This window comes from Drosophila eugracilis, unplaced genomic scaffold, assembly GCF_018153835.1.
Source record: "Drosophila eugracilis isolate 14026-0451.02 unplaced genomic scaffold, ASM1815383v1 contig_2154, whole genome shotgun sequence".
NCBI lineage: Eukaryota > Metazoa > Arthropoda > Insecta > Diptera > Drosophilidae > Drosophila > Drosophila eugracilis.
In genome coordinates, this window is record NW_024573038.1 from 11,796,435 (window position 1) to 11,822,078 (window position 25,644).

The window sequence follows — 25,644 nt, forward strand, 5'->3', positions numbered from 1 at the left end:
GCAGGCCGCAAAAATCTTTCTTCCTTTCCTCAACCGCCGTTGCTGTTGCCGCCTTTTGTGTGGTCAAGTTGATAATTTGCCAATGGGGCACATGGGAAATGGCCAAAACATGGTCAGATATAGCCAGGCAGTTTGGGCACTTATTAGGTTGGCTATTAGGCCATAACCATATAGAGCACCAATCAGCCAGAAAGAGATAGAGAGAGAGAGAGGGAGAGGGAGACAGGGCACTACTCGGTGACAGCTGTTTGAAGATGACGGACAACATTCGAAGTGGACATCGTCGTCGTTGTCGTTGTCGTCTGTAACTAATTTTGTGGAAAGATAAAACAAACAAGCTTTTGCTATTTTTGCTCATATTTGATGTACTTCTTGGCAAAAGAGAGAGAGAGAGATGGCCATAGAGACAAAGAAAGAGAGGTAACTACTTGCTACTGAATTAAGTAGCCAAAGTAGGAGTAGCCACTCATTAAAGACCACTAAGTGAGCCAAGCATATGCTAAACTAGGGCCATGATGAGGATGTATTACATGAAGAGGGGTGGTAATACCCAAAAGAAGATATGCTTTGGGTGGGGGAGTTGGAAGGTATATGGGAAAGAGATGGCCACATAAACTTCAAACAAGACCCAAAACGAAAATTTCCAATGAAACGAGACAAAGCTGGCAAAAAGCGAACTAACCAAGGGTGGCTAGAGAAGGGGTTTTAAGGAGGGGGGTTTGGGAGTTAAGGCTAAGAGAGAGAGAGGGGGTGGGAAGTCGAGGGGTTAGCAGCAAACAGCCATAATGGATGCAAGCAACAACAGCAAACAACTTCTGCTACAACAAACGAACGAACGTTGACAACATGGCTCAAATGTCAGGCAATGGTCAACGGCTGTTCACTGAGTTATACCCTCTGCCCCGTCCGCCCCCTCTGGTATAGTCCTCCCCCCTTCTTCTCATGCATCTCTCTTGTATCTATTGTCTGTGTGTGTGTGTGTTTTTTTTTTCTCCATGCTGTTGTGGCCATATGTGTCTGACTCCGTCTGCGACTCTGGGTCTGATGTGAATGTTTAGTCAGGGCTGGCCATTTTACATGTGTGCACTCCGGTCCTGTTTGTCCCCCGTCTCTGGTTGTCTGGTCTTATATATTTTTTAACAATTTCTAAGAATCTCTTTTCTTATTCACAGATTAAAGATTATTATTTTTAACTACCAAAACACCATTTTTGTTTAAAATCTTTCAAATTTTTATAGATGAGGCTTACCTTTAAATAATCTTATTAAACAGATTCTTAACAAATTTCAAATACTATTACCTTTACCTCGTCTATCTTAGCCATAAATGTGTGTGTTTGGCAACCCAGCAGTCAGCAGGTAGGGGTCATAACTTCTCCCATAGAAGGGCATTAAGACTTGATTGGGGGAGGGTGGGGGTAGAGAGCTTGAGGGCAGGAGGTAGTGAAAACAGCAGCAGTCCAAGAAATTTGCTTGCAAGGACAACGTCATCAGTGTTGGGTAAGATGAGAGGAGAGAGAGCTACGGAGGTGGGAAAGTTCTCAAGTAGCATCTGCACTGGACGCTGATGGGCGATGTATAACAGTGTGTATAACAGCAGCAGCAGGCTATGGGAAAATTTGTTGTTGTCTTTGGGTTGAGTTTTTTGGGTGGTTTACTACTGATATGGATGGACAAAGAAGTAGCTGAGGAAGAAAAGCTGCCAATGACAGTTAAATGTTACATTAAGGAACATGGATGGGAATAATAAAAAGAAAGTAAATATTGGCAGTAGATGTGGCGGGAAATGTCTGATTTTGTAGTAAAATTTAAGATTCTTAAAAAGTTGATTTAAAAAGTGTAAAAAGCCTACAGTTTAGCAGCTACAGTTATGACAGTTTGCCACGTCGGTTAACGACTTAAATTCCGAAAGCATAAAATCACCTTCTATTGCTTTGGCACAAACGCCAACACAAGGTAACACTTCCTTCCCTGCTTCCCCCTATTTCCCCCCCTATTTAAAATCCTGCCCCCCCAACAGACATTAAGTCCCCATATTTATGCGAGTTTAAAGCTCAGCTCCCTTGTCACCCTCGGTCTTAACCTGGTTACATGTTAGTTGGCTTTATGTCTTGGAATTTTTATGTCTAATGCATGCAGAGGGCTGACTTTTCCCCTTCCTCATGTTACCTAGCCCCTTATACAGGCCTGTTTATTAGTAGTTTTTCACCCACTCCAAGTTGAAAAACAGAGAGAAAAATTGTATAATTTTTGAGATTTTTAGAAAGTATTAAAAGAAAAGAAAAATTATTAAATTTTTAAGGCTTCTAAAATGAACTTTACTCAGAAAATTTCTTAATTTAACATCTTTTTTTAATCTTAAATATTAAAAATAATAATTTTCTCTGCAATCACGAATACGTTGACGTGCCTTTCCAACTGCGGTTTGCTATTTTTTCTTAAGCATTTTTATTATTTTTTTCCTTTCTTGACTTCGCTTTGGTTTGTCATAATTTTTGTTTATTTTCCTTGCCACCCGCCGTCACTCGCTGTTTGTTTGTTGAGAAAACAAAGCTAATAGAGGGGGAGGTGGGTTGAGGGACAAAGCTTATGTGGGATATATCTCTTAAGATTCAGACCCAACACAGCTGCTATATTGCTCTCTTCCTTATGTCGAATGCTGTCTTTGTTGCCTTTTTGCTCATCTCGCCCAAAAACTAACAATGCCCGGCAATTTCTATTGTTTGCTTTTCAAAAACTGTTTGTTTGTTCGGTCAACATTTTATATAAAATTTTCTATTTATCCTGCTTTTCCAGCCGCCACTTAAGTTAATTTTGTTTCTGCCTGCCAACCCGCATGTAGATTTTAGTCGGGAAAAGTCGAAACACACAAATTGATTAAACTGTCAAGTGACTTTGTGGCTGACAGACAAACGGAGGGACAGCGTTGACATTTCGATTATTAATCATTTGCCAATCGGTGGGTAAACATAAGTGGGTTAGGAGAGAGAGAGAGGAGGGGATGGAAAGCTGAGTAGGTCGTTGATATAGCCACTATCTCTCAAACATCAATGCGGGCTGAAGTCGTCTTTTGACAGCTAGACAAATTGCATAATCAACTGGGAAAGCACAAAGAGAAAATGTTTTTAGTTTTTGGGGAAGATTTAAAGAAGATTTTAAAGGAATTTTTCAGATCTTGTTATATATTTTTCTCTCTGTACTTAAGTAACTTGCCTCATAATTAAGTGGTACAGCTTACAAGGGGTCTTTCAATTCTGACTTTTCATTTTTATTCCCGCCCCCCTTATTAACTTTTACGCAAATGAGCCAAAAACTTTTGTGTCAAAACTATCGACGAAATGGAAGAGGAAAAACACCTGTTGGTAGTTAATAGTTAGATGGAAAAGTTGTCAGTTCAAGAGGGCGGGTAAGGAGAGGGCACTAACTTCCTCAGTTAGTTTTACAGCTTTGAACTTTTGTGTCTGGCAATTGTGTTAAGTGCATTCTGATAGACCCTTAAATGGGTGGAAATATATAGAAAGCAGTAAAGAGTCAAGGGTTAAAATTCAAGTTTTTTACCCACTAAACTTAACTTAATTCTCAAATTGTTATATTTTAAAGAAATTTACTTAAAATTTCTAGTTTTTGTACAGTTTTAAAGTCTCTTGCGAAAAAAAACTTTAATTTCTAAAACTAATATTTCTAAGCTAAAGTGGCAAATTGCAAACATGGAACCCCCTCACTTGAAACGCAGTCAAAGGAAAAGCGTCTCCCTGCCGGCACTCAAAACTCCTTCAAATGGCAACAATTTCCTCTTGTTTTCCCCGTATTTGCCACCGCTCCCCGCCTCCACTTTGCCACCCATTTCAGACAAAGCAGAACAACAAACACTTCAGATGTTAATTACACGTTATACAGGAACAACTCACAAAAGCGTGAAGGCGAAAAGGAAATCCTCAAAACACATTTTCATGGGGTGCGAAAGGGATGGAAAAAGCACAGTGTGCGAAAGAGAAACAGCTAGTTGCGCTTCACTTCAACTTAATGAGCTCAGCTCAGCCGGACTAGAGCGATTTTTCCCTTTCTTTTAGCCGGAATTTTGTGTTCATTTCTGGAATGCTACCCTATAATGATGCCGCAATGGAAAACAAGAAACGGAAGACCCAAAAAATACTATAAAATCATCAGGAAAAGACAGGGTGTAGGAGGCGGAAAACCTAAACTAACAAGAAGATTTTTTTGGGCCAGTCAAGAAGGAGAAACTTTTGCCCTGCAGCGAGCGGTTTATAGTTACGACAAAAGCTGCTTAGAAATCGGATGGGGGGGATTCCCCACCACCACCTCGTCTTTCCTTATAAGAACTTTGTTTACCTTTGTTTTAGTATTGGTATGTGTAAGTGGATGTGTATGTGTGTGTGTGTGTGTGTGTGTATGTTGCAGTTACTCGTTAGTTGCACATTTTGCATTTTGTGTGGCCTTTTTTGGAGGAATTTTTGTTTTTGCCTTTTCGTTTGGGGTTTGGTTTTTTTTTGCTCCCACAATCGCCTTGGCATTGTCTTGGCGCCCCCTGGCGGGCGAGCGGGCGTACCACTCATCAATATTGCTTATTTGCAACACGGCTTTTTCTCCTCGGTTATTGTTCTTTGGCAGACATTGTACTTGCTGATGCTGCTGCTCTTAACTATTACACTGAGAGGCAGAAAGGAGGAATGAAGGTTTAACTTTGTTAGGGGGAAAAACTACAGTTTTAGAGCCACAGGAGTACCAAAGACTTCAATGGTTATGATCCTGACTATGTTCTCAGTGTAATGCCTTGCTTTTACTTCATTCTCCCTTCCATTCATTCAGATTCCAAAAGGGAAGTCCCGTTGTACAAATTGCGTTCACTTGCCGTTATGGTGGCTACTCCTCTTCTTCTTCTGCTTCTCCTTTACTATCCTGCACTGCTTGCCAGCACTGCTTCTCCTTTAGTGGTTCTTCTTCTTGTTCTTTATGTGCCGCTGCTTGTTTCCCCTCCCCACTCTCAGTTCATTGTTATTGTTCCCTTTGTGCGTTGATTTATGGTCTCTATGGCATGCATTGCATGTGTGGGGGTGAATTTGGGTGTCACATGTGTTGCAGTTGTAGGTGCATTACACCCCACTCCCCCTCTCTACCTCCTTTTACCACTTTGCCCTGGCAGAGCATACAAATTGGTTTTAGTTATTAATGGTGTGTATAATTAAGCGGGCTGCCTTTTGTTGCCAACTTTGTCTGCAGTTTGCTAGAATGTTTCTTAATAATTTGTGCGATGCGCATCCCTCAAGACTGAAGAGCAAGAGGGCGGCTTTGCCATAAGATGGTGAAAGAGGGGGAGCTGAAAAGCCTTTAGTGGGAACAAGTTGTAAATGGGCAATGAGGCGAGGCAAGTGGCAAATTTTCCGAATAATTGAAAACGGGAAATAAAACTTTCGAATGGCTAATAAAAAGCGAAGAGAAAGAGTTGTTAAAATGAAGTTTTAAAGGGACTAAAAATCAAAGAAAACATGGAAAATGACATTAATAAAAAAGAGGTTTTTCTATCTTCAAAATCCAAAAACAAATCCTTTCTAGCAGCTCATCGCTTTATTAATGATTCCTGCCTAAGAGGACCATTTTTCATTATTTGCTTCATTAGAGATGTTTTTCCTCTTTCAATTTTCTCTAATTTCCCTAAAAAAAACAACACAAAAAGGATTAATTGAAAATAATGAAAGAAACACAAAAAGAAAAGAGAAAAAGCCCACCAATATTTGTTTGCTATCAATCAGAGTTTCGACTTTTCCGGCCACAACAAATTTAACGCAATTGATAGCCGAAACCTTTTTTTCCCAAACATTGGGAAAAGCCTCATTACAGATGCAGGAGCCAGAAAAAAAGTTTCAGTCCGGAAGTGGAAAACAAATTGTTGGCTTGTGCTTTGACCTTTCCATTGATATTTGTTTTCATTTGAATTTATTTGTATTTGTCTTTACGCATCTGACGCCTTCATAAACTTTGATTTCCCTTTCAGTTTTTCTGCTCTTCTTCTCTTTTTTTCTTGTATTTTTCCCAGTTTTTTTTCTTGGACACTAAATGGTAAACAAATGTTGCTCAAGCAACTTTTAATTGAATGTATACAAGAGCTCTTGTTCTTCGGGGTGGGGGGCGGGGTTCCTTGATAAAATATTAATAAATTTCCTATAGAGATTTGGGCCAAACTTTTGTCTTCGCTTTTTGTGTGTTGCGAGAGAGGCGTAAGGCGAGAGAACAAACTGTAACTTTTCTAATTTATTTTCCATATGCGTCTTCTGCCTGTTCGCTAATACATATTATATAATACTTGATATTTTTCTTTGAGCCGCCTGCGCCCTGCATTGCGCTTTTCATTCCCTGGCACTTTGGGAATTTTGGCCTGTTTTGTTCTAAGACCAGAGCTCAGGATGTGGCGGCAAATGTAAGCAAAAACTCTTGGGGGAAAACTCCCGCAAAACTTTTACCAGCAGTTTTCCAAGGAGTATGAGGAGGAGAAGGGGCGGGATCCTGAGCAGCGGAAGGAACCGCTTACCTAGATGGGTACGTTTCTCATGGGTCTCAACACCCGCTGGTGTTGACTGCTGTGGCTAAAGGAAAGCTTTTCTCCAGAGAAATGCTGTTGGCTTTTGGGTCGTCTTTTTTTGGTTGGTTGTCCGCTCTTTTCATGGCCCCTTCGGTACGTAGGCTTAAAGCTGATTAAGATAAGAAAAGGAAAATGGATTAAGATATATTCTTGTTTGCGCTAATTAATAGGCTATTTTTATCAATGTGAATTTTTGCCAGACCTTGCAATTTGTATACATTTTTCTATGCCCCATTTGTACTTTATTTCCCTTGCCCCCCAAAAACCTAACCATAATCGTAACAATCTCAACGCCAAGGCGGGCAAATCACATTCAACATTTTCAGCACTCAAGTTGAATGAGTGGGTTAAGTGTTTGTACCTCCAACTCAGGGCAACTTGAGCCCCAAAACAATTTCGTTAAATGGAATTTCCCCTAATGAACATTTTTCTGCTGCCCTTTTTTTCTTCTGGTGCTGCTGCTGTGCCTGATTTTTTATGCGTGGTCGTGTCGCTGGATAATTGAGCTGAAGCTAAGCCAGCACGCGACAGTCGGCACGAATGGGTTAAGGTTGATGGCAGAGCAGTGGGTTTAAGGATGTGGAAAAGGGTTTTTATGGGTCAGCCGCAGGAACCGCACGCGAACGTGTGGGCCAGTAATAAGAAAACGAGAAAGGAGATTTATTTTGCGCTGTTTTCTTGTCCGGAAAATGGAAAGCTAAAAATTAAAATGCCAAAAGAGAGAAAGAGAGGGAGAGTAAAGAAAATAAATCTGCTTGTTTGGTGGTGGTAGGGAAGGGAATGGGGGGTAAATTAAAAGGATATTAAGGAGTTATTCAAAAGAACAATCTGTAAGGTAAAGCATTCTGGTATCAGTTTCCGGTCTCAAGAGCTTTCTAATTATAAATCAGGTTCTTTGTTTTTTGCTTTAACTTTTCCATTTTCCGTTTTTTACTGATATCGAAGTAAATACACTGAGATTTATTTTGTTTTTTATACTAAACATTTTAACTTAAGCTGTTTTTTAACTCAAGAAATCTAGTTTTTTAACTTGAATCTTTCTGAAAAATTCAATTTTCTTGAAAAAGAAAAAGACAATTTCCCTTTCCCTTTCCCTTACCTTCCTTTATGCATTCCTTTAGATATAAAAATTCGCCATATATCACGATTTATGTCAAATGACTCCCACTCCCACTCCCACTTTTGGTAGCCATTCGCTTATTTATGGATCACCCATCTTGGGCTTAACCCAAAGTTAACCCACAAGCACGTTCCAATTCCATTTCCCTCACTCGACCGACCGCAAATACCAAAAACCGAAGCAATTTCATAAATTTTAATCCTTTTTTATTGCCCAGGTAGAATCAAGTAGTAGAAAAAGAAGAAGAAGGAGGGGCCACGGAAAATGGAAAGTGAAATACACAAAACTCATTTCCGCACGTGCGGTGGGAAAATGGTGGGGAAAAAGGGCTTCCAAATGGGACACTCTTCTGGTGAAAGGAGAATGAAAAGCTGCGCTTAACCCCTCAAAAGTAGTTACACTGAAAAAAAATGTATAATCAATTACTAAAATATTAAAATTTATTTCATTTTTACTAAAGAAAACTTAAGAAGTTGTAGAAAGTTTTTAAAACTAATTTACACCTTGAAAATATATAATAGGTATATTATTTTTTTCAGTGTACAGCAAGTGCATGACCACGTCAACAATTACTGTAGATAGGAACAACGTGAAAGAGAGAGAGGAGCATAAGCATAAGCTGGCAGAGGCGGGCAAGTGGAGCTCTTTCGGCTGCTCACTAATTACTTTGCCACCTTCGGCGCATTATGAGAATGCGAGTGCGCTTGCCGGCAGAGGGCGCGCCGCACTTAATGTCAAGCATATGCCCCAAGCTCACTGCTTGCGGTTGCCTGTATCTGTCTCTGTCTAAGCTCGGTCTCACCTCTCTCGTTCGCGCCTAGCATTCTCTAACCTTCTCGTTTTCATTTAAATATGGCAAAAGAAAAGAAAAAACGAAATAAAGGAAAAAAAGGAATGCGAAAACACAAAACAAATACGACGTGTGTGTGTGTGTGTGTATGTGCATGTGTGAGGTTTGGTGTTAGTGGTGTGCTCATGGCGTTGAAATGCGCTGTTAGTGTGAGAGAGAGAGAGAGAGAGAGAGAGATGTGGGATCTGGACACTGAATAAAGTATACGTCATGTGTGACGGAAAGTGGTTAATTTTTTTAATAAACTTTAATTTTGGTCATATTTTTTATAAAAAAGAAAGAAGATTTATTACAGTTTTAACATATTTTAGATTAATCACATAATCTGCGGGCTGTATATGATTAATTTTCTCCATTAACTTTTTCCTGTGCATCATAACGAGATTTGTCCGCTGTCACTAGGAACTTAATGCATGTCTAAGCTGGATTTTTTGGCATTGAAGCTAAAGTACAGGATGCGCGCTATGAATAGGGAGTGTGTCCCTACAAAAAGGGGGGAAACTCAAACTTTTCTTATTGCTTCTTAGTGCAATTTAATGAATAAAAACAGCGAGGACAACGAAAGGTGAAGTACTGCTGCGCAAACATAAAGAAAACGATTGAAGGGGACGCCAAAGCTAAGGCATTTCTGTAAGCAATTATAAGTCTGTGGGCCCACTTGAATGTCTAACAGAATCCTAGCAATCTAACCTCAACTCAACTAACAAAACATGTTCATTCAACAATCAGCAACATTCCATATGCTGCTGCATGCCATACAAACTAGCGCAGAACTTAGTCCACTTCAGAACACTTTGCAAGAGCATAACAGTGGAGCTTCTTTATGCCCAACCCTTAATCAGTTATTTAAAGAAATAAAAAAGATTACTTAATCTAAATCTAAAAGTCCGCTTAAATTGATTGAAAGTAACAAAGTGAAAGTCTCTGAAATCTAACTAAGCCTTAGTTTCTTCTTAGCCAGCCTCTACAGTAATCCTCACCCCCACTTCGAGCATAGTTGCTTCCAACTTTGAACTTTCGACATCCAATTGTGCCAGTGTGTGTGTATGTGTGTGAGTTTGTCTGAGTTTATATTCGTGTTCGGGGGCTTCCTCTACATGCAAATTGAAATTGTTTGCCTTGTCTGAGTGTGTGAACTGAATTGAACCTTGGCCAATGTTGTTGCCGCCAGCTGTTGTTGCTCCTAATTGTCGCTGTTGTTGTTGTTGTTGTTGTTGTGGCTGTCGCCGATGTCGACACGTTATATAAATTCTCAACGAATTTTCGTACAAACATTTGTTGAACCTATACCCCAACCCAACCCACTCCACCCCCAACCCTGCGTCAATGTTTAATTTTCCAAATATTTGCAGCAACTATAAATGTGAAACAGCAAACAGAAACAACGACACTTAATGTTACACAAATGAGGTCGTCAGTTTTACACAGTGAAAATGTGAAAATTTATTAGGTTAAATAGTAATGAAAAAAGTTATGGAAAACATATTTAAGCCGCATTGATATTTGAAACTGATTTATATTCATTTTCCCACTGGCACTATGAAAGATTTTCAGTTTTTTCCATCACAGATTTTAGGTTAAACTTTTTCTTACAGTGCCACACCACCTCTGCGTTTGCCACATGAACTTTTACTAAATAAAATGTTCAACCAAAATGACATTAAATTGTTAAAAGAGAAAAAAAAAAAGTTTTTCCTTTTTTTAGGGGCAGTGGGTTGCTAATGACACTTGTCGCGTGTTCCGATTTTATGTTGTTGCTGGTTTTTACTCTGCATTTCCCTACATTTTGCATTTTCCATTCTGTGTGTGTGTGTGTTTCGCGTCTCCGTTGCACATTTCCATATTTAATTGCGCATCTTGATAAGAGTGACTCTCTGTGCTCTGCCTCGTTTTTCCAACAGCAGCAGCAGCAACAACATCGCTTTGCTGTTGACATTTTCAATGCGAAATTATGCGACACGGCAACCCTTTTTCCTCCTTGCTGTGCCACTTGTTGTCGTTTTTTTCTTCTTCTTCTGTTTTTTTTTTTTTGCCTCAACAGTTAGCGTTTTCTTTGTTATTCATTAGCTGCCGTTGCTGTTGACCTCAATTTTTATTGCCTGCCACGTTTTTAATGTCGCGTGTCGGAGGTTTTGGTTGCGTTTTTTGTTTTTTTTGTGTTTTTTTCTGAGCCTCAGTTGGCAGTTCTTCTTTTTTTAGGGGGGGGAGGGCTTATGCAACAGGTTGTTGAACTTTAAATTTGGCAAGGGTTTTTCTTTAAGGCTTAAAATTGCTGAAGAGTATTTAAATGTGGCTAAGAAGATGTGATCTTAATGGGCATTACGTGAGAAGTGTTAGGAAAAAAGTTTAAATTAAAAGTTTTTCATGATAAAAAAAGTAACAAATTCATCATACTTATTAATTTTAATTAGAATGTAACTTAAATGATTATTTAAAATATTTTTTAACTCCCCAACAAACTTGTAACTTTTACTTTTACACCCTCTAAAACCCCATTTAATCAACAAACAACAATCGCCATAAAACTTATCAAATTAAATGCAATACTAAGAATACAAATTGCATAGTAGACAGCTTTTTCCTTTAACCCAAACAAAGTCAAGCCGCCCCATCCCATCCCATCCATCCACACAGCCATTATTAGCCATGGCAACTTTATGACTTTGTTGTCAAAATGTTTATCTAACACTTGAGAAGCATTGTCCATAAAATGATAGAGAAAAAAAACGCATTAAGAGAGCAAATAAACTTTTATTGAGATAGAATTCTCGTTACTAAAACAGATGTGCCCCCAGCTTTGGCTGCCCTTTTTCCTCTTTCCACAGCCATGGAAGCCACCACAAAACCCCCTCCGCAGATGGGTCAACGCTCATACAGCGAGCAAATAGTTAGCTAACGATCATAAAGAGGTTAAGGGGTGTAAAGGGGGGGAGTATAAATATATATATAGTAGGGAGTATAAGGAAAACGCCATAAGCAGCCCGACAATTGTTTTATAATTATTTTATCGCGAACAAAGGGGAAAGAAAGAAAGCGAAATTGAAACTTTAGAAAATTCCAACTTAAGCATGAAAATACCCTGTAAAAAGTTTAGTTTTTTCCAGTTTTGTTATTAAAAAACAAAGTCCTTTCAAAGGAAATTCAAAATCATAACCAAAAACTCAACTTTAAACTATTATAGACTTTTCTCCCCCTTAGTTTTCCCAACATATCCCCTACAACATAGCCACTCATTAGCGGGTAGCATAAAAGGAAAATTGCTTAATTTATGTGTCATTTATCTAAATGGAGCAGCCGAGCAAAAGCAATGAAAGCAAAGAGCCCAATGACGTCTGCTCCGTCTGCGCCCGTCTCCCTGTATTATTTTTATAAAGCTTCGCGATAAGCAACTGTCAGTGGTCGTCGGGTTGGCAAGGGTTACTCCCCCCCTCCCCCCTGAAGGGGCCATGGTGCCAGAGTAATTAAAAATCTTCAACTCTCTCGTTGTTTTCTGCTGGCGACAATAATAATCGCCGGCAGTGACTGCCACACAAAGGGGCAGGCACACACAGAGAGAGAGAGAGAGGGAAACGGACCCGAAGAACATGCGATTAAAATTTTAAATGACAGTTGACAGTTTCATCATCAGAGCATGTGTACAAGAGTTTTACATAGATATGAGGCAGATAGTGTACTGCCTGCCACACAGAGCAGTAAAGTCAAAGGGGGTTCCTCGGGCAGAGAGGGGAGGATAATGTCAACAGGAACTGGCGAGCAGGTGAAATGTCATATGAGATTGACTTCACCGCGGAAACTAAAAAGCTGAAAGCTGAAAGGGGTAACTGATGGAGAAATCTACAAAGGTTTTAGTTAGTAGATTGTATTAAGATGTAAAGCGCTGTTCCTGAAGGCACCCTATATTCAAATTACTTAACACTCTACTCCTAAAAGCTCTTTCTTTTCTCTGAATTTGTCACATTCACAAGGTAAACCAACTAAAAACAAACACTAAAAATGTGTGGAATTGTCAACCAAACAACAAAATCAACCGTCAAAATTACACTTTTCCTTTGAAAGACCTTTCTTAACCCTTAACTTACTTTGTGACTAAAGAATAAGTAATCAATAAAGAATATATTCCCCGACAAGTAATGGTTAAAGTAAACCACCTACTCATACAAAGCCTTACCTTTGTTTCAAGGTGTTTGCTTGGCCAACTTTAAGGTTGGTATTCCCGCATTCCTGTATTTGCCCAGCAGATTAACACCTTTTGCGATTGGACAATGTGGGCTGAAACGAAATTGGTATTACCAACCAGAACAAAGGCAACAATAGCAGCTTCTTCGTCATAATCAAATGTGGCAATGTGACATTGGCTAAAAATGGTATTCAACTGTCTGCACTTCATCAGGAGAAGGAGTGAAAACGAGCTGTGGCAGAGGAGGAAGAGGAATCCCTGACTGACAGCTGAAAAAGTCACCTCGCTCTCCCTGTCGCTAGCTCCCTCGAGGAACCCGTTTCTTTCAGTGCAACATGCATTCCTCATGCCATACAAAACAATTGACATGCATTGTTGCTGCTGTTGCAGTCTCTGTTGCTGATGTTGTGCTCTTGCTGCAAAGATGCTGCTGCTGATGCTGCTTCATCTCTCAGTTCCTGGCAGAAGCCTCTCAACTGCAGAGACTCAGAAATTGTCACAGCAACTTGTGCCGCCTGCAATTTTCCAAAATGAAGCTGAAATAAGTGAAAAAATACAAAACTGGTTTACCAGCCATGCAGAGAGAGAAAAAAAGAGTGCTTAAGATGATAAAGTTAACTTCATTCTTGGATTAAAATCAAGGATATTCGCCATAATAAGACTTTGATATTTAAAATACCAAACAAAGCTGTGTTTCTGATATCTTAAAGTAGGAAAATTATTTCAATTTTCCTCTCTGCACCTTCTTTTAGCCATAAGGACACGAATAGAACTGGTTCTGGGTATGGGGCGCCCTGCTCTTCATTTATCAATACTCGATCGGAGACCGAAAGTCCGGTTTCCCTGGCTTGCTGTGGTGGTGCATTTCATTTGATTTCATTTCATTCGAATGGCAAACCATTCTCAGGCTCTGAGATAAATTAAGATCAATATCGGAAGGGAAACTGGAACTGCGATTGAGTTGGTGGCCAACGAAAAAGAAGCCAACGGCAGGTGGCATATCCATAACGTATATATATCTATATATAGTAGATCCACCAAACGATCATATTCATATCCAGAATTTATGATTTATATTCAATAGAGTTTTGGTTACGTGTGGGTATAGCTCGTTTCTTTTTTACACTTTTAAAGTTATGGTAAGAAAGAATTCTTCTAGTTGAATTCTGTTTTCTACAGAGGATATTGCAGACTGCCTGCTGTTATTTATTGTATTCGTTTATCGGCGGTTTTTCCCGGTCTCTCAACTCGCTTAATTTCCCCAAGTCTAGGCTTTCTATCTCTTTCTGTTTAGTTCTTACCTCTCTTTCTGGCTATGGTTAGCTCTTGGTTTTGTCAGCATGACATGACTTTTATGGTATAAAGTTATATTTCAGTCTTCTAGTCGTAGATAACTTCAAAGGCTGGCGATTTGTAAAGGCGCCATCTGGCGTTGAGAATGCGAATTCAATGGCTATAAATGTCAGAGCAACGATGGGTTAAGGATTTATGTTATAGGCGTGCCCATTAAATTGGGATGATAATGTTAGCAGCTTGGCAAACGATTTCTGGTAACGGAATTGGTTTAAGAGAGGATCTTAAAAAGTATTTTGAAAATAAATTTTTAAAATTTTTAAGTTCTGAAAAATCTTGAAAAAATGTCTTTCAAGCCCCTATTGATAGCAACTTTAAAAGGAAAACTTAAGCAAAAGTGAAATTGGGGCTACTTAACTGAAAGTATTTACAATGCAACGAAGCGTGTAAAATTTCCCAGTGGCTGGAAAAGCTCGACCACAGAGAAAAAAAAACCGAAATTAACATGTCACCTATAAGGAGGAAAGAAAAAAGAGGCAAAAAGGCAGAAGCTTCAACGAGTGGGGCTAATCGATAATTTATGAGCGGATATATGGCAGGCTGAACGAATGATGAATTCATCAGAGAAAGAGAGAGAGAAGGCGGGGGGCCTGGCAGGTGTGAGCTGGTTATATTGTAACATGTTTATAAATAGCACTAATGAGCCGGGGGAACCTCCATGGTAGAGATGGAGGTGGTGGTGATGGTGCAGCCAGCCTAACCGCTCGTAAAATGTTTAAACAAAGCGGCGCATTGACTTTGAACTGTAATGGAAGAGGTGAAGTGGGAGGGGCACGCTGCTGTTTGGGGTTAGCGTTGGGTAAATATTTACCCCGAAAGAGGTACATGAAATGGTAAAATTAAACATTGTTTATCTCCCGTTCTGCCTTTTTAGCCGTTGGGCTTTGCAATCAACAGTTATTCTCAATTTGTTGACATTAAATATTGTTTGAGTTTCAAAAGGTCAAAAAGACTGCGTTAGAAAGTGACCGGAAAAAGAAAGTTTTTTCTATTTGCTTAAGGAATTATGAAAGCATTTGGGACATTTCACTTTTATAAGGGTCATGTTTATTGATCTTAACTAAGTATTCTAAATAATAATCTCTTACTAAATCTTACCTATTTTCTACCCTTCCAGGTGACATCCTCTCTGGCGTTTGTTTTGTGGGCCAACTGGACACTCACTCCCTGGGCGCCTTCTTGATCCTGCCACTCTGCATTTACCTATCGATCGGAGCGCTTTTCCTGCTAGCCGGTTTCATTTCGCTTTTCCGTATCCGTACAGTGATGAAGACGGATGGTAAAAGGACAGACAAGCTAGAACGCCTAATGCTGAGGATTGGCTTCTTCTCCGGGCTGTTCATACTACCCGCCGTGGGTTTACTAGGATGTTTGTTCTACGAATACTACAACTTTGATGAGTGGATGATCCAATGGCATCGGGACATCTGTAAACCCTTCTCGATTCCTTGTCCGGCAGCCAGGGCGCCGGGAGCACCAGAGGCGCGTCCCATCTTTCAGATCTTTATGGTCAAATACCTTTGCTCAATGCTGGTGGGAGTGACATCCAGTGTTTGGCTATATTCCAGCAAGACGATGGTTAGCTGGCGGAACTTTGTAGAGCGACTGCAGGGCAAGGAGCCTAGGACCCGGGCGCAGGCGTACGTCTAGTATGAGACGGGACCGGTGGGCGGGGCCAAGTCCACGCCCCTTACCCCCGATCCAGAGGCGGCCAACGAGAGTTACTTAGAGTTTAGCACATAGACAGTTCCCAAAAACCCAAAAAGTAAAATCAAAAAAGAAAACCCTCAAGCAGTCGTAGTTCTTAGTGGCTTTGTATAAAGTTCATCTATAATATATAATACATGACCCTTTAAAAATCAAAAGTTGACCCTAGGCTATTGTTTGAATTTGAAATATGTTAGTTGATATGAAAGCAAGCTTGTTGAACCAAAACTATGCATATAAGTTGAGACTCTAGGTGTTAAGGTTTGTAGGATTTCAAATGCTTTCGTCGTCGTATACGAGCCTCTAGCCTCTAGCCTGTAGCCTCTCTATGATCTTTCATATTTTGACGCAAGTTCTAAGTTAGGTTCTGAATTTTTTTGTTGAAAGCTTTAAATGTGCCCTACGATTAATGAGGATATAGCTATATAGCATAGGTATAATGATAACGATATAAATGTTAGGCATTTACAAGGATGTGAGCCTCGACTGTTCTGTGCTAGAACTAAGACAAACCAAGGCTTCGAATTTCGTTCATTAGTCACACAACCAACACACATATATATTTTCCATCCTGACACACAGTAATTATGCATATACGAGGTGTGTTCAAAAAGTAAGGTGACTTTTCAAATTTCGCGGGCAACATATTTTCGATTATCGTTTTTTTTGTTTTGTTATATTGGTACACTCTTCCCTAACATCTGTACCAAGTTTCAATGGAACATCCTCTTTTGTTTGGTTGTGAGAGGCGTAAAGTTACAAGTTATTTTGCGAGCTCGGCGATTTTTTGCTATCGAAAAATATGGATCAAAGGATTTGCATCAAATTTTGTGTAAAAAATAAAATTAAGTGCTCTGAAACACTTGAAATGTTGACAGTGGCATACGGTGAAACTGTTCTGAGTCAAAAAAATGTGTACAAGTGGTACAAACTCTTCCAAGATGGCCGGGAAGATGCCAATGACCAGCCTCGTTCTGGACGCCCAAGCACGTCAACAACTGATGAAAACGTTCAAGCAGTGACGAAAATTGTTTTGGAAAATCGTCGAATCACTATCAGAGAAGTTGCTGAAGATGTCGGTATATCGCTTGGCTCGTGCCATGAAATTTTTTCAAACGTTTTGGGTATGAGTCGTGTGTCAGCGAAGTTTGTTCCGAAATTGCTGAATTTTGAGCAAAAGAACCGTCGCATGAGCATCGCTCAAGAGCTGTTGAATGACGTCAACGACGACCCAGATTTACTCAAAAGGGTCATAACTGGTGACGAATCATGGGTATATGGTTATGATATCGAAACCAAAGCCCAATCGTCCCAATGGAAGAGCCCAGACGAGCCAAGACCGAAAAAAGCAAAAAATCGCCGAGCTCGCAAAATAACTTGTAACTTTACGCCTCTCACAACCAAACAAAAGAGGATGTTCCATTGAAACTTGGTACAGATGTTAGGGAAGAGTGTACCAATATAACAAAACAAAAAAATCGATAATCGAAAATATGTTCCCCGCGAAATTTGAAAAGTCACCTTACTTTTTGAACACACCTCGTATAGTATACAATCCATACCCATATCAGCTGCAGTTCGAAGCTCACATCCGTGCTTCATCTATGTATAAAAAAGAAAAAAAAACTAAGGAAAAAGGAAACCATAAACTATATAAATGTATTATTTAGCAATAAATGTCCTCCATGTGCTAAACCTAATGCAAATACGATTATTATTATAATTATAACTGTAATTCTAACTCTAACTGTAACTCTAACTGTAACTGTAACTGTAATTGTAATTCTTAATGTAATTGTATATTTGTTGAACTAATTAATTCTAAACGCGCATAATGGGATAATTTTTAATTCGATTTTTAAATGACGTTGTAGTCATAGCACTTAAGTGAACAAACAAATGCAAACATTTTGTTGCCAGTTTATGGAAATTTTTCCCCCTCACGCTCCATCCCCCACCCACCCACTAAATAAGAGTTAAAAACTGCCATTTAAAATATTTGTAGACAAAAATATGTATTTATGTAAAACTCACTAAGAAACTGTTCACTGTTGAGCATTTGTTTTCCAACGCATTTAATTGAGTCCTCGATTTAAATTGGCACTAGACGTAAAATACGACAAAATTATTGTCCAAGCCAGATTTGTATAGCATTTAAGCTGATGGAAATGCATATTAATTATAGCAATTATCGATAGTCGGTGTAACATAGCGAGTGCCCAGCGGCAAATGAACAATTATAAGTGTATAAAACAAACATAAACAACATGGCAGCCAGCAAACACAAACGGAAAATGCAAAAAAATAAAACTTTATTTTATTGTTAAAGACTGAAAAATGTATAAACAGTGTTTTTTAATTCCTTTTGGTAAACATTTCTGGGCAATTGTTTGGGAAAATATTTCGCAATATTTCGTTTGACCATCTTTTCAGATAATTATGTTGATTGTTTTTGCAACATATAGAGGATAATTGAGTTGATAATACGAGTGCCTACTGTATCAGGAGTGCTCAAATTCGTCTTACTGGAGAGCATTTACTAACACTAATACAAGATAACGGGCACATATGTTGGTTTGCTTTTGTGTACTGAGAAAACGAAAAACACTTCTGTTTTGCTAACCAATTCATCACTCATTTTACTGACCCGCCGAAATTTCAATTACATACTCGCGTCGATGGTCGACTACGAAATAAACACCAAAGTGCAAAAAGATGTAATAAAGCAGAGCTGCTCAAATTCATTTTTCGGCATTTACTAACACTAATAAAAGAGGATGTGCACATATTTAGTGACGCTTTTGTGTTGGCTTGCAGCTGTAAACTGAGAGAAAGAGAAACAGTTTACAAATTCCACTGCGAAATAAACTCTAAAAGCAGAAACCGAAGTCATAAGGAATGAATCCCAGTGCAAGTACTCGAAGATCGAACTAAAAAGAAGAACAAAATATATTACAGTTAGCGACGGAGTGAGACGGAAATAAGAAAACTAAAAAGTGTTAATGGAAGAGCGGAAGAGAACGGCGAGTGCTCAAGGCTTATGGGAGAGCAAACCCATATGAAGAGAGCATTTAGAAAAGCGAGCCGTTGAGCACGCCTGAATTCTATAATCTTAAGCAAAACGCCTTAATAAGTATTTTACCCGTAACACTAATTAACACTAATTCTGCTTTACTGTTTAGTTTTGTATTTATACATAAATTAAATTCAATAATATTAACAGTTTTAGAACAAAGTTGAGAGCAATCCAAATGTCGTGTGGGTTAAATGCCCCCAAACCACTTGAAATCGTAAATTTGGTAAAAATAAATAATTTTGCAAAGTAAAGAAAAAGTGTAAAACTTCGCATATAGAGAACACCAATATTACATAGAATAACATCGACCGTAAATCCTGCGAACATCGCTTAAACGAGCCCGACGCCTACAGATCGGGCAACGACGTGACCTCCGGATGGCAGTTTTTATACAGTGGCTCCCAAACAGATGACCGCAACGCAATGAAACCACACGATGGCTGCCCTGCGATGTCCATGGCGAAAGACAAATGGGACAGTTATGGTCATCGGACGTACTGCTCATCCTATCGCTTAGTTCGTATAGTCCGTTGCTCAGATCGAACATTTCTTGTCTTAGGGACATCGTACTATTTAGCTCCATGGCAGCGCGTTGGGCCAAATTCTGGCGTAACTGTACCAGGATGCGAAGGCGTTCATCATTGAAATACATTAGATGGCCTCTGAGCAAATTCAGCCGGCGAGCTCGTTCCGCCACATTGACATCGGCATCCTGCAGATTGTCCGAGCTTAGGTAAAGAAATTCGAGATTCTGCAGATTCTTTAAGATCTCCCACAGACGTTGAAATTCGACCAGGTGTTCTGTGCTGTTCGACGACATTGTTTATAGTGATGTCGGCCAAATGTCAACTGAAAGTCAAATTAAATAAACCTACAAAAAGTAGGTAGTTGCCTTTGAAAGAAATGCTTATAAAGTTGAAAGTTGATATTCTGGCATTTGAAAGGAATTTAAATACTATATTTTTTGTAGTATTTTTTCCCAAGAAGCCGTAAGGATATAGTGAGAAGTATATTAACGTAAAATATGGTCTGACTCCAACTACCTGCGCTAACATTTTTCCACCTAAAGTTAACCACTACACATGGACTTTCAAGGGCTCTCTGAAAATCCCGATTCTTCGCACCATCCTTTTGTTGGGCTAAAACTTTTCCCATTAGAAGCAACTACTCATGTTAGTGGACAGACAAACTAGGGGCCCACAAAAGCAGCTCGAAATTCAATCATAACTTGCCCACACACCCTCTGGCCAAGTTTCATAGACCTCCCTTCCCCCCAACAAACACTTGAAACACATGGCCGTAAGCCTTGAAATTTACGAGTGGCAACGAGAAAATCCACGCCCATATAATTTTGATTACACTTGTTTTCTAAATACTCTCCGCAGAGAAACCGCAAAAAAACATCAGCAGGAAAAACATTGGAAAAAGGAAAACTCGCAGACAAAAACAAAAGCGTTCGAAACACATGTGTGCGGTGAAAAGGCCGAAATAAAATCTAGACTAAAGACTGTACTTTCAGGGGGAAAAGCTGTTGCTGCACAGAGGGAAAATATTGGGAAATTAAAAAAATAAATATTAGTATTTATTATAAGATTATAATGTTAAATTCCACATTAAAACAAAGAAAGCAAAAAAATGAATGAGTTTTCCACTTTGTAGATATTTTTCATGATTTTTAAAAATTTGTTTTCCCGAATTATTATTCCATGTGGACTTCAGTCAGTCGCTAAGCTCCTTGGCAACAAATTGCAGTTAAAATTGGGGAACTAGTGGGAGGTGGAAATCACTCTGGCCGCCCACGCAGAGGGACATGTATTAAAGGATATGAAGGATATGGCAATGTTGTACAAAACACGTGTGCGATTTAACAACTACAACAGCCACAGAGAAAACTTTTCAGCAACACGACGAAAAAAAGCAACAAAAAAAAATAGAAGAAAAACAGAAAACTGCACACCAAAATGGAATCCAATGTTCGGCGGTGAGTTTTGTTGCGTTTTTATGCGACCGCCATAAAAAAGTTATTAATGTGTGGGTTTCGCGAATGTGTGTTAGTATGTGTGGGTGAGTAAAGGGAGGTTGTGCGGGGGGAGGAAAAGCTGAAGGGAGGGAATAGGAAAAGCTGGCTGCACACACGGCCACAAAATGGCGCGGGCGTGTGCAGGCGTTAATGTGGCAAAAAATGTTTCTGAACTAAGAAGATTGTTTTCTATGACGACTTGAGATGCGCTTTAAATTCTTTAAATAAAAAAAAATATTTTTATGAAAAATGTGTTATTTTTTATAAATATTTTATTATATTTTTATTTATTTATTAAATAAAATTAAATTAATAACTTTGATCAGAAGTAGAGTATGTTTTTATCCCCATCAGTTCCATGTTCCGTGCCTCATCCAACTTTTATTATTTGCAGTGCAGTTTTGTTGCCGCTGTATGCGGGCGTGAAAATCATAAAGCAAAACATATGAGTAGATGTGGAAGTTACTAAAAAAGAACCATAAAAAAGGCAAAGGAACTCTCGGCCGTGGAAATGCTGGTGGAGAAGTATAAACGTCACGGAAATGCGATATTTTTGTGCGCCTGCACGTCACGGAAACAAAAAGATTTTAGCTTCTAAATTGAGGCTGATATTCTCATCTTTCCATGGTAGTAAAATCAATCAAGTCAGCATACGCCTGTTATTTCAACATAAACCATTAGGTAACTGAACAATCAGTAGTTTCTAGTTTTAGCTTTCATCATGCAGTCGATATCAGAGAGTATGATACCCTACCTTCTATGGACTTTGATTCGCTTCGCTTTGGTCGAATATCCAAATATCAATCCCCAGAAAATGGAGTTGGTTTGTAATCAGACAAGGGATTGTCTGCAAAGCAGATTCAGCAACTTATAGGGCCAAGGATACAGTGGTTACAGCCTTTGTAAACTTTTAGGAATGGACAATTCGCTTCAGAGAGGATGTAGAACGACGTCAGGAAGGGCAAAACATGGACTCATCTGCCGGTAAATAATAAATACTAATAATAATCATTTTCAAACACTAAAGTGTATACCTTTCGTAGCAACGATAAAGCAACTAAAAACAAAGTTACACTTAATTAATTACCAAATTTGTTGCGACACAATCCAGGGCAAAAAAGAAATTTTGGCCCGAACGGAAGCCGCTTTGTGAATGCGCCCGGGGGGAGTTTTCAATTTAATTGCCATTTTCAATTAGGCAACTGCACAAATGGACCAACCAAGAATTCACTGCACCGCCCTTTATAGTTAACTTAATTAATGTTTTGCTGGTCCCGGCTTACGGGTTTTGCCCTAAAGGAGAGCGACACTAAAAACATCCCCAAAAAGTATGCAACGAAAAATGTTTGTCGGGAAAAACGCTGAAAATGGATTAAAATCATTAACTAATACAAGACCAGGCTTAGGAAAGACATCAAACAGGAATGGAAATACCTTTTTTTTTATAATATTTTTAATATTTAAAATCCTATTTAATTTCTCTTTTTTTTAAGAATTTATTGAGAGCTTAATTATAATTTACCATCTGAAATTTCCCTTACATCTTATTAAAATAACAAATATTTATAGCCAAAAATTGTATAGCCCTGAAAATTCATTGGCTTATAGCTTTTCTTGACCTCCGACCCAATCTATTTTCAAACTGCGCCGCACAAAAATCTCGACAGCTGCGCTCAACTAGCAATGAAATTTCATTGCCAAAGGGGGCGACCACCACCAGCAGCACCCCCCCTTAAAAAAAACGCCCCAATTCGGCCATTTCCGACTAGCTGAAATCACACAAAAGGCTGCAAGTCCACCGCAAACAAAAGAAAGTTAATTGCCAGGCCAAATAACAAGTCGGCAGCGCTTTCTACCAAATCTCGGCGAAAATTGGGTGGATGCAGTGGGTGTTGGTTCAATATTTGCCTTAGTTATGGCCCCGCCAAATTGGGGTAGAAGAGAGAGAGACCTAAGAAGTAGCTGCTAATTTTTCGCCGGGAAAAGTCAATTAAATTTTCCAGAAGAGTGATGGTTGAAAAACTTTTCGGCGCCGAAAATGAATAAATGATGGAGCATGAATGTCAATCACAGTTAAGCGCTGCAAAATGAAGACAAACAATCGAAAGGGATCGAACGGAGAGATGGTGGCCGGAATTAAACCCAAATAGAGATGACTCATTTAAGGGGGTGGAGTTTTCGAGGGGAAGCCCAACCAGATTCCATTAGTTCCGGATAGGGGGTGGCATACATTATTCCCCAGCCATGCCCACAAATTGATAAAGTTTCCCCGTTTTATACACCACGCTCCACTCCCCCCTCTTCCATTCTGGCTAATCCAACAATGCCTAATGACAGTTGTCGAAAAGTTTTTTGGGCCGAAAATCGATTCTAATGGCATCGCAAATAATCGAATCGAGTTGTTTATCGGAATGAATAGTTTTGCGAAATGGAAAGGAGGGGCTTATGTCGAAAAGTTGTCAAATTTTATAGTTATTTAGGGGGGGTGTGGGGGGTCGATCTGGCAATTTGAAAACATTTCAGTCCGATAAAACCCCTTTTGGCCAACTTTTGTCTGTGGCTTATTGATAAAGTTCTAGCTTGCTCTTGCTCTCACTCTCTCCATTTCCCTGCTCTTTCGTTTCTCTGTTGGCCATAAATCAGTTTGGGCCAAGAACTCCTGCTGAGCGTTGGCAAAAAGGTGAGCCTCCAATGTGGCATAAACTATGCAGCAGGTGGCCCTCTTAAGGCCTTTCCTTTGAGTAATTAAAGCAATTGCGACAAAAGAGCCACAAAAGCCCCAAACAGCATGTGGCCAACAAAAAAGAAGAAGAAGACCTTAACTGGTTGGAGGTTTCTAATCAGATTTGTTCTGGCAGGCAGCCAAATGAGCTTGCCTTAATTGTCATAATTTCTTTTTAGCGCCTTCCTAATGTGTCAAAAATTATATGGAAAGCAGAGGGAAAGTGCCGAAGGGGAGTTTGTCAAAAAAAGTTATTTTTAAGCAGATAAGAAAAATGTGAAAAAGGCCGCTTAAGGAGGTTAAAACTTTTTGTCGTCTTCATATTTGAACTTTCTTAATCATTTTCTATTTATTTTTTAAACAATTTCTAGAAGATTTACTTAACAAATCTATGAAGATTTAGGGTATGTACAGCTTTCTTTAAGCTTTAAAAATTATTTACATTACCCACCCACCTCTTACTCCCCCTAGCAATCCAAAAAATCTACTCATTACCCATAAAAACCTGTAAAACTGTTCAAGGGGTCAATTAGCCAAAGCATTAGCTTTTATGGCATGACCTGCAACATTCATAACTTTTAAAGGCTCACGAAAAGGCCCACAATCTGGCCAAATAATTAAATGCCTTTCGTTTCAGTTACTCCGCCGAGATCCGTGGCTGGTCTCCGCCCAATTTGGCCAAAAAGAAAAAGAAGAAAAAAAGAAACGAAAAACCTAATGAAAAGCCATTGAGCTGTGAGTGATCTCATGTCGAAGCCAGCTGTCAGAGGTCGCCACCAATCGAGTTGATCGCCCAAACAATGGAGACTCATTAACGATCTTAAGAATATACGAATGTACTTCTCTCTGCTTTCCAGCCAGAATTATGCGCGGCCAGCGCAAATAAATAATAAAATAAGAGGTGATGGGGGGAGGGTGGGGAGGAGAAAAATATGAAAATAATTTTGCAAAAGGTGGTGGGGAAAGGGAGGGGACAAGAGGTGGCCTCCTGAGACGCCATAGCCAACGAACAGTAAGGGTCGTGAGCATAAATTTCAAAATTGTTTCTTGGCCTCGGCGCGCGGCATTGATGAAGTACATGGCAATGGGGCGGGGGAACAGAATTGGGGAGCCTCATATGCCACAGGGCAACTTATGGCCAAGAAAGGTGCAGATTGGAGTGCCGAAGAGAAATAGAGTCGGGGAGAGTTTAAGCACTTAGAGAAAAAGAAGTGGTTAACTATGAGTTATTAAGAAAAAAGTATAATTTGAGTTACTTTCAAACTAGTTACAAGATCAAAAGAAGTTTACTCATTAATTTTACATTTTGTTTTTTGTTAAAAACTGAAATTGAAGACATCTTTCAGAGCCCATTAAAAACCTTTATCACTACTTTTTTTTTAGCTAAGTGTAAAAGGAAGCGACGCCAAAGACTCAGACCAGGAAACCATTGTGCTCGACTGTTCCCTTGGCCATTCTTGATGGTCGATGCTGTGCGGGTGATAAGTAACATGAATCACGTTTTATTTTGCCTTTGGACTTTAACGATGCAGTCGGAGCGTCGGGCAGGGCAAGTCAACTCCAGACTGGCTCAATGGCTGACTGACTTCGTCTTCGAGTTGCCTGAAAGGTCAGGCAGTCGAGAGTCGGCAGTCGAGAGTCTAGAGTCGAGGTTTCCTGCAATTTTTATTTACCTTTTGTGTATGAGAACAACTTGGTTCTATTCTTGTGGCAAAACCCCCTCGACTTTTGGTTTATTTTGTAGAATATGCTTGCAGGGATTTTCGTTTCTCGCTGCTTTTTTTCCCCATTTACCTTGGAACGTGAGAATTTAATATTTCTTTTCATTAGCCACGCTCGACTCGCGCCCTGTAACTGGATGGAAGTCGAGCCATTGTATTGGACAGGGGCAGGAAGGTAGTTCTGGCGACACTTACAAATTTCATGGTTTCATTTTGAGGAGGTCAACAGCAAGAGAAATAAATTATGTCGAACAGGGCCAACAGCTGAAATCGCTGTGAAAGGAAGGTAGTTGGAAAATAAGTC

At 39.4% G+C, this 25,644-nt stretch overlaps 2 protein-coding genes across 2 annotated transcripts in view; one reads left to right on the forward strand and one right to left on the reverse strand.

Annotated features, from left to right (window-relative positions):
* The window catches only part of LOC108105972 (frizzled), a 105,352-nt gene extending 88,904 nt beyond the window's left edge, over window positions 1-16,448 (forward strand). The window contains exon 5 of the mRNA XM_017212775.2: window positions 15,212-16,448. Within this exon, the coding sequence (XP_017068264.1) occupies window positions 15,212-15,744 (533 nt within the window). The 3' untranslated portion in view covers window positions 15,745-16,448. The remainder of the gene's footprint in view (window positions 1-15,211) is intronic.
* Window positions 16,449-18,670: 2,222 nt separating this feature from the next.
* On the reverse strand, window positions 18,671-20,193 carry LOC108105947 (putative RING-H2 finger protein ATL21A). The gene has a single exon (XM_017212743.1). The coding sequence runs from the start codon at window positions 19,695-19,697 to the stop codon at window positions 19,167-19,169; it is 531 nt and encodes a 176-aa protein (XP_017068232.1). The 5' UTR covers window positions 19,698-20,193; the 3' UTR covers window positions 18,671-19,166.
* Between the last annotated feature and the right edge of the window lie 5,451 nt (window positions 20,194-25,644).

What these genes read in the sequence shown, in the direction of transcription:
- LOC108105947 (XM_017212743.1), bottom strand. Translation starts at nt 19,697, where the DNA reads ATGTCGTCGAACAGCACAGAACACCTGGTCGAATTTCAACGTCTGTGG.